At 52.5% G+C, this 14,494-nt stretch overlaps 2 protein-coding genes across 17 annotated transcripts in view; both read right to left on the bottom strand.

Moving 5' to 3' along the window:
* The window catches only part of SRRM1 (serine and arginine repetitive matrix 1), a 16,351-nt gene extending 14,297 nt beyond the window's left edge, over nucleotides 1-2,054 (bottom strand). For 12 of the 14 annotated variants that reach the window (XM_061480247.1, XM_061480248.1, XM_061480253.1 and 9 more), the window contains exon 1: nucleotides 1,967-2,054. In XM_061480247.1, coding sequence (XP_061336231.1) covers nucleotides 1,967-1,987 — 21 coding nt within the window. In that variant the 5' untranslated portion in view covers nucleotides 1,988-2,054. Of the gene's footprint in view, nucleotides 1-1,203; nucleotides 1,251-1,966 lie in introns of all 14 variants that reach the window. The other 2 variants (XM_061480261.1, XM_061480260.1) reach the window with 1 other exon arrangement.
* A 2,960-nt stretch (nucleotides 2,055-5,014) lies between these two features.
* NCMAP (non-compact myelin associated protein) lies at nucleotides 5,015-13,746 on the bottom strand. 3 transcript variants are annotated; one of them, XM_061480174.1, is made up of 4 exons: nucleotides 13,626-13,746; nucleotides 6,025-6,119; nucleotides 5,812-5,896; nucleotides 5,015-5,338 (listed from the first exon to the last, which is right to left on the bottom strand). In XM_061480174.1, exons 2-4 carry the CDS (start codon nucleotides 6,107-6,109, stop codon nucleotides 5,197-5,199), a joined length of 312 nt encoding a protein of 103 aa, XP_061336158.1. In that variant the 5' UTR covers nucleotides 6,110-6,119; nucleotides 13,626-13,746; the 3' UTR covers nucleotides 5,015-5,196. The 3 variants fall into 3 exon arrangements, with proteins under 3 accessions (XP_061336158.1, XP_061336159.1, XP_061336157.1); XM_061480175.1 differs by lacking the exon at nucleotides 13,626-13,746 and adding an exon at nucleotides 8,110-8,576; XM_061480173.1 differs by lacking the exon at nucleotides 13,626-13,746 and having other exon boundaries at nucleotides 6,025-6,382.
* Between the last annotated feature and the right edge of the window lie 748 nt (nucleotides 13,747-14,494).

Here is a 14,494-nt window from a genome sequence, read left to right as displayed (position 1 = left end):
AAGCACACGTGAAGAGGAGGATGTGAAGAACAGCATCCAGATCCCAATGACCTGTTAATGGTTCAGAACAAAGGCACAGTTCGCACTTCATGTGAAGTTTATCCAGGAAACCAACCTGGCTGATAGAAAACTGGGGAATTTAATACCTGCAATTTCCTGTGCATGCAAGAAGAGGTTGAGTACCAGCAATACTACAAGCTGCTGAGGAACCAAAAGACTGTAAGGAAAAGCTCAAATCCTAAAGTAAGCCAACCACTCCCCTGGATCAAAAGCACCTTGTATTAGCAAGGTCACATGCTAAAAGTCATCAGATACTGAAAGCTATTAACACTCCCGTTTGCTGTTCTGGAACACAGGAATCCTAAAGACTGATTGTGGCAGAGGCACTTACCAGGATTAAGTCTGTTTAAAACTCTTTATAATACCTGCAGTATGCTGTGTGGCTTACACAGTAGCAACATGTACACAACACTTGTCACAGCACTCAGCAATTGAATGTACTTTATTTGTTTCTTTACTTCTCTTTTACAACCCAGAAATGAAACTGAAAGGACTGAAGTTTTCCTCAGCCCATTTGCAACACTTGGCAAGCAGGAAAGGGAACCAAACAAGAGGCAGAACACTCTATCACAGGCATTTCAAGGCAGAGCCATAGTCATCTGCACTGACCACCTTACAGCACTGTGAAGACCCGAAAGGATTAAGAGCAGTTTACTTGATAAGGTGAGTCCAAACTCCTGCTCTGCTCCAGTTCCCACAAGAACATGGGTTTCTCCTGAACCCAGTCCAGGATGCTGCTTACAGGCCCCTTGTCAGGGCTCTATCATTGGTTTTATACAGTCACCTTCCACAGGCCAGTTTAAAAGAATATTAGATTTCAAATCTAATGTGTTTCCAGTCCCATTCATTCTGCCATCAATTCCAACTACTTCACCTGTATACTCTTTCACAACTGCATTAGACAGAACAAGTGTAGATTTAACTCAGTGATTTTTTTCTACGCATTAACAGAAAATGGAATTAAGTGGAGGGTTCTGTGTGCCCTCATGTCTCAAAAGCACCCCAGCTGCAAGAAAAATAATAAAACTGGGGCTGAACAGGTGACTGAATCTTGTAGAATTAAGCTGGCTTTAAAAATTGTCAAGAAATTCCCAAAAATTGGTTCATTCTATTAACGGAATAAAAGGCTGAAAAGAAAGATACCCCGGGCAGGCTACGGGTTAAGAGTCTCTGCAGGAAATACAGCAGAGCTGTAAGAAAAGAAAAGAAATAATTATTATAAAAGAAAATAAATACCAGCCTAAAGATAAAGAGCAACTTCTTTTTGCTTTGAATACACATAACCTTCGTGTCACAGTTTAAGGCTCCCCTCTAACCAAGGGCAGTTTGGTTTATTTGCTCGGAACGGGGACACCGACGTGCATTTCACTGCAAAGGCGGGTCCGCTTCGCACCCCCCTGGGCCTGGCTTCCCACCGCCGGTCAGGGCCGTCACGCTGTGCCCGGACTGCGACACACGCCCGCCCAGGCCAGGCCAGCCCCGCGGCCGCTGGAGCCCCTATTCCTCCCGCGGGGTCGCCGCCCTGGAGCCCAGCTCAAGAACCGGCAGTACCAGGCCGCGCCGGGGCCCTCGGCAGAGGCCGCGCTACGGGCGCAGGTGTCCCCGCGGCGCACAGCCCAGCCGCCCCCTCCGCCGAGCTCTGCCTGCGGCGCCGAGTCCCCCTTCTGCCGGTTCCCCCAACTCCGCGCCTGGCCCAAGCCGCCCCGGCCTCCTCCCGCCGCCATTTTCTTCGCGGCGGCTCCTCACAGGAGCCTGCGCAGGGCGGGGGCGGGGGCACGGCTCCGCTCCTCGGCGGAGCGCGGCGCCTGCGGCTTGGCCCGCGGCGGTCCGGCCTGGCTCCGCCGCACATCCCCCTTCCCCGGGGCCGACCCCACCGCTCCCCGCCCGCCCCGGGGCCGGCACTTACGCGGAAGAACCCCGCGTCCATCTTGCCTCCTCCGCCTCCTCCGGCCGCGCGCGCTGCACGTCCCGGCGTGCCCCGCGCGCTGCACGCCCCTACGCACGCTCGGCGCTCGGGGAGGGGAGAGGCCGGGACGGAAGGGCGGGGCCGGGCGCTCCGCAGAGGCTCTCCGCGCCTCCCGATTGGCTCCCACTGCCGCGGAGGGCCGGAGCGCGCGCGGAGGACGACCAATCAGAAGGAGCGACGTTCCGCCGGGGTGAAGGGGCGGCTGCGAGACGTCCTCGCGCGGGGGGGGGGGGGGGGGGGAAGGGGGAGATGTGAGCCTTCCTCTCGCGAGATGTTGCCGGCCCGGGGCGCGCGCGAGGGGCGCGGGTCAGGTGACCTCGCGGCCGGCGCGCACGCGCGGAGGGTAAAGGGGGGAGGCGGTCGTGAGGTAGCGCGTGAGGGCGGGTGTCCGTGCCGGGGTTAAATAAGTAATTAACGGGAAGTTAATGAAGGTTTGTCCGCAGTAACGGCCCGGCGTGGGGGGCTGTGTGAAATAAGCTATAGTTCAAAAGGAAACGTTGGGTTTCTCGCTACGAAGTGAGGTTTAACAGCGCGCGGCTCTGCAGGCGCTCGGTAGTGCAGCACCACGGCTCCTGGAGAACCAAGTGCTTGTGGGACGGGAAGGAGCCGGGGAGAACGAGTCCATCCGCCCAGAGCGGGTGTCGCTGTGCAGTCGGCAGCGGCACCGGGGGGACTGCAGGGCGAGGCGAGCGGCAGCCGGAGCGGACGCGAGGTGGAGCTGCGGGCTCGGCCCAGCGCAGCGGCCGGAGCGGGGGGTGACGGCAGCAGCGAGAGGTGGGAACGCTTTAGCCGTGGACTTGGGGGAGGGAATTGCGCGGGCCTGCGAGAGGACTTCCAGGTGAAAAGAATGAAAAAACCCACGGTAATCCTTGCACGACCCAGCACAGACCCCTCCCGACTGTGCCCTTAGGGAAACGTGCAGTCATTATTTATATGCCCACCTGTGCCCATTGTCTGCTGAATACAGCCCCGCCGGGGTGTTGTAAAGAGACATACTTGACCAGAGCACACAGGAAGCCTGTGTATCATAGAATCAACTCGGTTGGAAAAGACCTTTAAGATGAAGTCCAAACTGTACCCCAGGACTGCCAAGATCATGTCACTACACTGCTAAGCAGAAGGATGCTTTTGTGCCTCTAACTGATCAGCTTTGTATTAGTTTGCAGGGCTTCGTGGACCATCTCTAATGAGTTTGAATCACAAGTGAGCATTCCACTTGCTTTGCGTGTTCTCTCCAAAGGCTTCCAGAGTCTTGGATGTCTCTAATAGACCAATTTGGTATCGGCTTTCAGGTGCTTTTGTTAGCTTGGGGTTTTCTAAGCAGCAGGTTTACCTGATAGCAACTCAGGGCAGGTTTGAAAGTGGGAGCTGGGTAACTGGACAGGGCAGGTGGAATTGGCACTGGAACAGTTACTACTGTAGGACAAGGGCAGTGTGGGACCGTGCCTGGAAAACTGTTCTGTCCACAACAAGCTGCACAAGTGTTAAGTGGCAGCGCAGTGGGAACAGAGTGAGTTCTGTTTCTTAAGAAGGTGATTTTGCCTGGTCAGCACAGTTCTGGGTTTTGCTGGCAGGAGGGAGGATGGATCCGTGGGGCCTCCCTGGCTGTGCCAGGATGAGGCAAATTTCACTGGTAAAACAGCACGCTTTTGAGTTGTTCAGATTGAGCCACCCTAGTGTGGCCAAAGCAGTAATGCTGCCAATTATTATTATTACAAGTAATCCTACCAGTCCAGAATTGCTGTAGCACTGCTTATTCTGCTGCAGTGAAGCAAAAAGTGAGCTTCCCTGTGCTTAAATTCTGTCAATGGAAAGTAACCAAAATTTGCTAGAAGTAGCCCTGGCTGGTAACGTTAAAAATACCTCTAAGATGGGGCTTATGTTTCCTAAAGATCATGGCTTTGAGAAGTGAAACATGCTCAGGCAACATCCTCAGCTGCCCAGAGATAGAAAGAGGAGGCCGACTCCAAGTTAGAGAACTAGGACAAGTGAAATATTTACAACAAACAGCTGTCTTAATATTTAGTTTGGAATTCAAACTGTGCTCCAGTTTCATACAAAAAACAAAAAGCAAAGTAATCGAATTCAGTTTCTGCACAAAAACACCAGTTAGTAAAGATGACCTGGTCGAGGTCAGCCGCACGTTGGAAGTTCTTGGGGATACATACTGTTAGAAAATGGTCACTCCTTTCTCTACAGCTCCCCAGAAAGAGGTAAAATGCCCCACTTCAGCTTCTTCCCAGTCCTCCCTGCCTCAGGGCTGCTTGGGACCATCGCCACTCCACATCTGACAATGCTGCAGTGTGTTGGCACTCTGTGGGCTGTGAAGGTCCTTGGGAATGTCTTCGTTGCATTACTGCACACCCACAGTCATCACACTTGCAAAACAACATCACTGGCAGTTATTTTCTAGAAGAAAAAATACCTAAAAATAGTTCAAGCCTGGTCTGTGTTGGAGAACGAAGCGCCTCAGGATGCGGGTTGTGCAGATGAAGCCTTGGTGCTTTCGCTGCCTTTCTGTGTTCACTTCTGCAGTTAAAGGGTTTGTGTACAACAAAACATTTGATAGTGAACCAAAAGCAACTCCCCATGTGAGAGTGAAAACACCGAGACACCGAGTCTGTTTGGAAGGGAAAGGTTACCAACAGCAAAGAAATGCTTTTAAATACTTGAAAATAAAAAGTCCCTTTTTTATGTCAAACCTTACATGCGTAGTGTTAGAAAAACAGAAGGTAAGGATAAATACAGGTTTGATACTTCCTGTACCATCCATCATGTATAACCGAGGCTACAAACCCACTTCACATAAATCAACCCAGGTTCATGTCCAAAGGTTTCTTCCCATTTATCATCAGTCTTTGTAAAACACAAAAAGCTCCACAGAAGAGTGCCCATCTTCTCCTCCTCAGTATGTTTGGTCCCTCACGCCCAGAGCTCTGTGAGGCAGCTCGCTGCGTTGCTGGTGATTCACATGCCTCCACCACTTGATTTCAGTCACAGGGGAAACATCCAGACCCTTTATTTCTCCTCTCAAAGACAGGAAGTGGGATTAATTACAATCTGTAGACAGAGTAACAGCTCCAAATGCAGATTCACTTTGCTGAGGAGTCCCAGATCCACACAAATGAGAATTCCACCACTCTGCTCACGGGGAGGACAAGTGTTCCCAGTTACCTGTTCTGCATGTGGATATCCACAGGTATGAAGGTCACTGTGGGATGCTGAGGCAGGCTGTGGCTGGGCTGCCCTAATGCAGGCGACATTGCTGCTTTGGTGGGTTTGGGCTCCAGCTCCCGTTTCACTCTCATGCGTCTGTAAAGGCAAAAATGAGATGGTCACTAGAGCTGGTAAGTCTTGGGAAGACTGCTGCAGAAGCAGGTTACATCAAACAGCTTCTTAAAAGTCCATACAAGACAGGATTTCATCCCAAAGATACTAAATGGCAACTCAGGGCTCCTAGAGCATGTAAGTGTAACCCAGCACCCTGAAAAGTGCAAAATCAAGCTCCTCTGGCAGCCACGATGCACACCAGAATGCTCCCTTGTGTCAACAGGGACCTCTAGGAACAGCTTCCATCCAGCATCCTCCATCACGAATCTCCTCCCGCTTCCCAGCACTTCAGTCACAGAACAGCAGCAGGGAGAGGCAGGGATTTCAGTCAAGTTAGCTTAGCATCTCCTGGAAACTTGCAGCAACCAATACTGAAATGGTCCATTAGGTGAAAGCACACTCAGCAGTGACCTTGGTTCATCCTTTCTCAGTGAAGTACAGAGCTTGGCACATACCTGTTGTATGTTTTCAGTATGAGCAGAACCACTGTAAAAATGATAATCACTCCTACTACAATGGCAGCAACTATGGCTCCAGAGCCTGGCAGGGAAGCAGAAAGGGAAAGAAGCCTTATGTACAAAGTTGTCATTGTACGGTTTGAAGTTTGCGAAGTTCAAGGTCCACTTAAAATAAGGCAAATACAGCCACCTCCCCAGTGTGTTTCTTACTTTGATAGAGGCTTTGTTCTTGAGACTTTGTGGTCACGTTTACCGAGAGCTGGGTGTTATTGACCAGTGGTGCGGCTGTCGTCATCTTGAGTCAGCTGCAGGAGGGAAAAAGAAGAGTGAGTTCATAAAACATTAACCAGCATTTGACAGTGATAATTAGGCAACACTCCATCAAAGATTCGGGGCCACTAAGTGCGCAGTCACTGGACTGGGGTTCTTCAGATTTCCTTCGAGGTGAAAATCTGGCTCTGCTGAAATCAGTGGTGGCTTTGCTACAACCTAGTCTGGAGCAACTTGCCTTAAAGCACACACTGCTTGGAATTAGAAGGCTAAAATAAGATACAAACTCATGCATTGTTATCTATATATTATTGCTGTTATACAAGCTTTGGGTAAATATGTATTTTAAATGCTTTAGGATTTCAGATTATCATTTCAGGTTGAGATTCAAATCATTGCACAAGTGAAGTGAACAATTCAGTATTCAGTAACATGTCTTTAAGTAAAGGAGCCTGCACTTAAAGGATTAAAAACTCCTTTATAGAATAGAATTAAGTAGTTTCAAGCATCTAACCTGAAGAAGAAAAACCATTTAACCCCTAACTGGAAGTTCTGAAGGTTACACGACAAACAACACTGACCCATGACAGGAAAAGATTGCAGTGTGACTATGATAGGAAGCTGATGCAAGTTTAACCAGCGCCTCACTCATGCCAGTGTCACCCCAGTCTGTTACTGGAAGAGGGCAAGTGCCCAAAGCTGAACCCATGTCTGCTCCTGCATCTGGGGAGGAAAAACTGCTGCTCTAGAAAGAGCAGCGTGTGTTTGCTGATTTTATAAGCGTTTTCCAAATGTTTTCTAAATGTGACCAGTAACCTGAGCCATTAAAAGCCTCCTTCAGCCTGAGAAGGGTGTGATACCACTTCAAACAGACCTCTGAAACCATTTCAGCTCCCAGCTTCAGAGAGCTAATGCGCTCAAACTCCCCATCGAAATTATTCTTCAACACCTGATACTGGAATTGAGGTTCCTTGTTTCAGATGGTGCCCAGTACAACCAGGCAGGACTCTGCCCTGCTCTGTTATACTCCATTGGGGTACTGTGCATCTGTGGCATGTTCTTAGTGGCTTCAATTTTACACAGCACAAGAGATAGAATAGCCAGAAAATTAAATTATTAAGTGGACAGAAATCAGTCGGTAATAAAAAGAACTGGAAATTTGAAAGGGCCTTTCCCTTCCCTTCCTTTTCCCCCCCTTGAGGTTTTCCTACAGGTTTCTGCAAAGCAGCATTGAGCGAACAAATCCCAGGTTGTGGCAGGCTGCAGGTCTGGGAGGGAAGGAGGACACAGCTCTGACTGCTCCTGACAGGCGAGGTTGTTTCGGGGTGGGGAGGCCGGTGGCTGAGTCAACACACGGTGTGTACTTGGGAGGCTCCTCGCAGAGAGGAGGAACGAGAGAGGTCAGTAACCAGCAGCAAGGGACAGGGTCAGCGCCTGCCTGGGTAGGGAGGATCCGAATTGCAAGGTCCATTCATCAAATACTTCGATCCCCTGAAGTTAAAAAGGTTCCAGGTTTTTCTTTTAATCTAAAAACCAAATTAACTCTGTTTCAAGCCTGTAACTGGGTCATTCTCCCCTGGCTGAATGATTCCTTTGTCTAGCCAAGGCCAAGTTAATCCAGCAACATGATCATCAACTGTAGTTGTAGATCTGTCCATGCTGAAAGAACTGTTTTGTCTTTAGAGTTTGCCTTTATTATACCACAGCAGAAGGATTCACACATGCCTTGGAGGAGCCTGGGCACCCGTCTGCTTCCCACCCATCCACTCAGTGCAGGTTGTACCACCGTCAAGAGGAGGCTGAAGAGGCTCCATCCTGCTGCAGGCTGGGGAAACCCGAGCAAGTGTTTTGACCATAGGCATAATACAGAAAAAGCCACATCCAGCTTTTACCTTGCTGCTCCTGACTAGAAGAGCACAAATTCCAGAGTTACAGAAGGGGTTTTCTCCTCCTCTGCCTATTAGAATAACCCCCCCAAAAAAATAAGGCTGAATATTTCAATATTAAGCCATGTTGTACTCATACCTACTGCAATCTGGTTCAAACCACCCTGGTAATGGTGAGCTATTTGTGCCTGAGTCACACCTCTAACTGAAGAATTCTTGTTGTTGTCAGTGAAACCGCGCGTTACAGAAAGGATGACTTTATCTGGCAGGGTGTAACAAGTCCAGGATGTAGCTTGGAGAATGAATCAAATCTTTGGGTTTTCTGCACTGTGCAGCAAGTCAAGAGGTCCAAGGTCTGTGTCTCAGGCTGGGGTGGGAGGCACAGGTTCCCCCTTTACCTACAGCCAGCCTCAGTTCCGCTCCCCTCCCAACAGTCATCCGGATTATGCCTGGCCAAGCCCACGCTGTGCAACTCAAGGACCCAGCAAAGTCCACCAAACCCCCTGGGAACCCCCCAGGTTCAGGGTATTCCCAGCTGGATCCTTTGCTTAGAAAAGCATTTGGGGAATCAAGGGTGGTCACTAGAAGCTGTAGAGCAGGGGAGCAGAGGTGGACTTTGAGACAGCAACCACACCACATTCTTCCTCTCTGACACATGGCACACCTTGGCCGGGGGGGTTTGAGGGCCTCCAGCTCACCCGCAGCTCTCGGGGCTGGGGGCACATTCCCGTGTTATGGAGCTGGAAACGTTTCCATAAAGTGAAGCTTTGGGCACGTTTCCATTCCAAACAGCCGGGCAGATCCACGAGAGGTTGTTTTGGCAAGCGGCAGCAATGCCCCCATTGATACACCTTGCACCTGCCCTGCCCCTGCTCACTCGCTTGGATCAGAGCTCACCTGTCAAGCAGCTCCTGCAGTTACAGGAGAGGGGAGATGGGGAACAGAGCCTTCGGACTGAGGTTTTTGCAGGAGAGCAGGACTTTGGGAGCCAACTCCCTGCAGGAGGCAGGTGCTGGGCAGGAAGAGGCACCAGTGCTTCGCCACCTTGGAAAGGGAGGTCTGCATTGAGCTGTGTGCAGGCTTTAAACTACACAAATCAGCTGTTGTTTCCAGCAGGAATATACATGGGGTTTATCCCAGAAGCTTCACTAGAGAATTCATTCACCCTTTCAACTGCTCTGCTGCACAGGCAGTGTTTTCTGTGTGTAGTGTGGCCAAACACAGGCTGAAAACCAAGGTGATTTTTCTCTCCTCACTCACACAGGTCTAAGGAAGAGCACTGGCTGCCAGCTCTGCCGTGCTGGGGCTCCATCCCCTTCCCAACAGTGTCAACGGGGCTGGTCTTAAATCACAAAACCCACTGAGGAATGGGACAACCAAACCCAGCTCTGGTTTGCTTGACTCCTGGGTGTCTCAGTATACTGGCTAGGAAAGGGAATATTGTCTGGGTTATTTAGACTGGGATTTGTTCCCTCAGGTCCTCTTGCAGATGTAAATGAACAAGTGCCATGTGAAAACCATCTTGCACAATCAAAAGGCCACCAAGAGCTGAGTTCACATGAACACTACCAGGGTGCTGGAGCTATGTGAGGAGGGGCAAATTGTCAGAGGTATAAAGCATTCATTTCAATAAGCAAATGCCAAAATGTCATTGAAGAAGCCCAAGAGGCAGCCGGGTTCTGTTAAATGAGGGGAAAGGACTTTGTACCACAGGAGCTGTGGGTGTCCTGGCAGGTGACTGAATCTGATTTGTTCTCTTGCAAGAATTCCACACCACAGACCCATCCCCATCCTTTATGTGGGAAGGAAGAGGCTGAGGAGTCAGCTACCACCATCCACATGAACCCTGCTGCCACGCCACAGGAGCTCTATGCTAAGGCATGTCTGCCTGAGGTCCAGTGCACACTGTCTGAGGTCCAGCTCAGCTCACACATCAGCCTAAGCAGCAAACTCACTTCCATCCCAGGGAGGAGTTAATCCTCCTAAGGAAGCCCAGAGCTCTTCTCCCCTCAAGTAACTGAGCCCAAGCACAGGGACCTGGCCTGGGATCTGCCCCAGGCAGTGGATGGTGTTTCAGCTCCCCTCCTGCCTCGCTGACATTCCCTGTCTTTGCAGCCAGATTCCCTGTCGTGTGCTTTGAACCGGTGTGTTTCATTGTGCCTGGCCGCTTCCAGCACTGAGGGACTCAACCGGGCATCCATGGCACAGCATGGCAGGGAAACAGCCTCACGATGGAGAGTCACCAACTCGGCTTCAGCTCCCGAAACCCCGTAACTCATAATCGTGGGTGCAAACAGCCTCATGGCCATGCAGCCACGTGCTTCCAGCAGCATCACGAGCCACGGGAACAGGGAATATCGCCGGGGGTAGAGGCAAGCTGTATTTTCAGAAGCAATGAACCCAGTGCTGCAGAGAGACCGGAATGTGCCTGAATTTACCTTGTGAGGCTCAAAAGAGGGAAGAAGGAGGAAAAAAAAACCTCAAGTTCAATCGGCTCCTGGGAGCTGAGGCATAGCCATGGCCTGAGGCGAACACCCGGCTCTCTGTGGAGCCTGTGTCCTACGTGTCCCCAGCTCGGACCAGCACCTATATGTGAGCGTTTGTCTCAGGTCCTGACATGAGCTCTCCAGGTTCAGCTGTTGTTAAAACACAGATTAAAAGCATTTCCTTTCCCTGCCAAGTCAGTTACACAAGCTGCAGGCAACTGCACCGTGCAGTAGCAGCACCAAGAACAAACAGCAGTCATTGTACCTGGCTACAATTACACTGAGAGGGGCTGGAACAGCTCAGCTCCCGCAGACGATGAAGACCGGGGCAGTGAAGGCAGGTCCCCAGACAGGAATGCCCTCGCTTCAAGAGCCGTGCCCACAAACACGAACCAGAGAGGCTTTGTCAGAAACTTGCCCAGGAGCAAGGTCTAAACTGGGCTAGGAACTGCAGAGTTCCCAAGTCCAACTTTCTGCCTTAAAACACTGGGCCACACACCCCCCTCCTCCCCCTCTGTGTGAATGCACTTATTCACAGGAGCTCCAGCAGCTCCACCGCGACCAGCAAAGCGCATCCACACCATAAAAACACGGTGGCTCCTGCAGGGCAGGGCTGCCTCTGCAGGCAGCGCACGGAAGCAAAACAAGCCAGAGGTGTTTTCCCACTGGTTCCAGGCCAGGATCTCAGGCACACTTGGATTAGAAACCTTGTAAATGTTATGTCAGAACCAGGGTTTGAACTGGAATGGACAAACCCCACCAGGCTGCTGGAGCCCAGAGCTCAGCTGTGGCCCCCAGAGCTGCTCAGAGGGGCTGTGGATTGAGCTCCTGTGACAGGCATAGCCCAGAGGGAAGAGGGAAAACCCAGCACAACCAGCTCCTCTGGCCAGACCTATGGGAAGTTCACCTTCAAACCCACTGCTGAAACAGCACCTGTGACAAGAGAAGGAAAAAGGAGCTACCTGCAGCAAATCAGGACAACAGCAATCGAAAGAGAGGCACACGAGCCAAAAGGGTTGAAATCCGTAGCCTATCCTCCACCTTCCTGCCCAGCCAAGCCAATCCATGGCTGGAGTCCAGCATCATTTGTGAATGATTTGCCCAAACCAGGACTGGCTTCCCAGGGTAGGAAACCACTTCTCCCAGTTCCGATAGCATCTCACGCCTCCCTGGCCAGCCCCTTCTGCTCTCTGAACCCTTCCCTGCCTGAGGCCAATCCCTTACCCAATGGCACGCAGATGCCAGGAACCAGCCCAGGGAGGAAGAGGATCCCAGATGTGCCTTCAGGCACCTCTCACTGCATCCAGCAGAGCCAGGGAGATGGCAACAGCTTCTGGAATACCTTACACCGAGGTACCCATGGGACACTGCAAACACCCGTGGCTCACACTGGGAACCAGACCAGCCTGGAATGAGTTCTCACCTGAGCTGCCTTTCATGGCAGAGCTCTCTGCATTTATGAGCACAAACCATGGGGTGTGAGTCGACCGCTCCTGTTCAGTGGCTGAGGGTGCTCTTTTCGAGGGATGAATACCCCTGCTTCAGTGCTAGGTGAGTTCTGAGGCTTCCATCACAGGCTCAGAAGCCTCCAAGGGCCTAACACACTGTAGGTTTTAGCTGCGGTCCCCATGCCTGTGACTCAGTGCGAGCAGCACAATCGTCCCCACCACATCTCTTCCCTCTCCCTCATGCTCAGCCTCTCCCAGCTCCTCAGCAACGCTGGTCCCAGCCTGGCACAAAGGCACGAGAACCCCACACAGGGGTGACCCTGGTGAGCAGATGTCAGCACCCACAGGGTGCTCAGCACCCCTGGATTTTCACCAGTAACTGCTGATCCGAGACCACAGTGGGGCATCGCTCACAGACTCCTCCAGCTCCTTTGTGCACTGAATCCGGACTGATCCACTGTTAGTGCTGTAAGTAAGAAAAGGCATTTAGCGTAACGAATACAAGTCACGCTTCAGTAGCAGCAGACAGGTAGGAGCAGGGCTGGGCAGGAAACCCTCATGAACTATTGCCAACAAAGGAGCCGAGCCTGCTGCCAGCTGCGGGCTGGCGTTTATGGCTGTGTCCTCTGCAGCACAAAGGTGCTCCCCAGCTCTTGGGCTGGGTCTGCTGCAGCTGAAGCTGCTCATCTACCAGCGCTGCAGGTTTTGGATCCCTCAGCTTTTTCTGCATTGAAAAATACAGAGGGAATTGCGTGTGCAATACAGAAAACAGCTCCTTCCACTTCACAGGCTTCTAAAGCACTGCACACGCGGTGCAGGCAGCCCTGCTGCACCCGTGAGGATGTCCCCCTCCTCCAGGCACACCGGAGGCAAACACATGGCAGGCGGTACCCCCGGCACCCCGTGTCGCACCAGAACGCCCCGAGCCCTTGGCCAGCACACGGTGCCCAGCCAAGAGTCCCGGTGGGGCCACGAAACCACCGGTGGCTGCGCTTTGCCTCCAGCCCGAACCCTCCGTGCAGCAGCACGGGTCAGTGTGGTGCCTGCTGACAAATCCTACGCTTGCTGCAGCGGGGAAGTCCTGGGGCAGTCGGTACGTTCCTCGCCGTGAAAACCCAGGGATCGCAGGTCGACCCTGTCAGCGACTTCAGCCTGCTCCCGACAAGGAAAGCAGTGAAGCCCTGCTCCATGCTCAGACACCCGGTGCACTAACACAACGCTGCGAGCTTTCTCGTTCTTTTCCTCTTAAACCTTAGTCTGGCAGCCCCTTGCAGCTCCCCAGCCGCGGAGTAAAACAAAACACGGCAAACACACACAAACACACACAAACACACACAAACACACAAACACACACACACAAACACACACACACACACAAACACACACAAACACACACAAACACACACAAACACACACAAACACACACACACACACACACACAAACACACACACACAAACACACACACAAACACACACAAACACACACAAACACACACACAAACACACACAAACAAACACAAACACACACACAAACACACACAAACACACACACAAACACACACAAACACACACACAAACACACACACAAACACACACACACACACACAAACACACACACACAAACACACACACAAACACACACACACAAACACACACACAAACACACACACACAAACACACACACAAACACAAACACACAGCAAAACCCAAACCAACAGAACCTTATTTATGGTGCTGGGGCTGAATGAATCCGGACGAGAGGCTCATATCCACAGCGATGAGAGGGCGCAGCCGGTGCGAGAACGAGTCCTTCCCAGCCCAGCAGCCCCGCGCTGTGGGAGGGAGCAGCTCCCCGGCTCAGCGCCGGGACCTCAGCGCTGAGGATGCCAACGAGAGCGGCGGCAGCTCCGGTTCAGCGCAGCGGGGGCAGAGCCCCGGGCGCGCACGGTCCCCGCCGCCGTCAGCGCTCGCCACAAACCCCTCCGCTGGCAGCGGCACCGCCTCCGGCCCTGCCCGTCCCGTCCCGTCCCGTCCCGCCGCAGGTGCGGAGCTTCCCCCTGCTCCAGGGGAGGAGCAGAGCGCGGAGCCCAAGCCCGGCCGAGCGCTCCCCCCCGCCCCGGGTCCCCGCTCCCGGTACCGCGGCTCTTCGGCCCCTCGCGGAGCCCGTGCGGACCCGGCCCGAGGGCACCCGAGTGCACAAAGGGCTCCAGGGACTTCGGGGGGAGCACCCCGAGCACCCCCATCCAGAGGCGGGGCAGGGGCTGTGTACTGACGGGTGCAGTCGGCAGGATCGACCCGGGATGGAGCCCTCGGCTGCGAGCCTGCGCTCAGTTGGTTTTAGCACAGAACCACAGCGCGGGTCGGGTGGAAGGGACCTTGGACATCCTCCCCTCCTAAAGACACGTTTGTGCTTTCCAAACACAGGCCTTGTTCCGCTTCGCTGTTCGCAGTGTCCTAATGCTGAACCCAGGCTGAACCCCACAGAACAAAACCACAGAGAGTTTCAGGCAAACGTTTCTTTGTTTGCACAGCTACACAAATCCACATTGGTCACTTCCAGCTAAACCCTTCTGCCTCCATCCCACCACAA

The sequence above is a fragment of the Pezoporus flaviventris genome, unplaced genomic scaffold (genome assembly GCF_033815535.1).
Source record: "Pezoporus flaviventris isolate CSIRO_AGI_PZ_B2104156 unplaced genomic scaffold, CSIRO_AGI_Pfla_v1 ptg000176l, whole genome shotgun sequence".
Taxonomy (NCBI): domain Eukaryota; kingdom Metazoa; phylum Chordata; class Aves; order Psittaciformes; family Psittacidae; genus Pezoporus; species Pezoporus flaviventris.
This window is presented reverse-complemented; position numbering and strand designations above follow the sequence as displayed.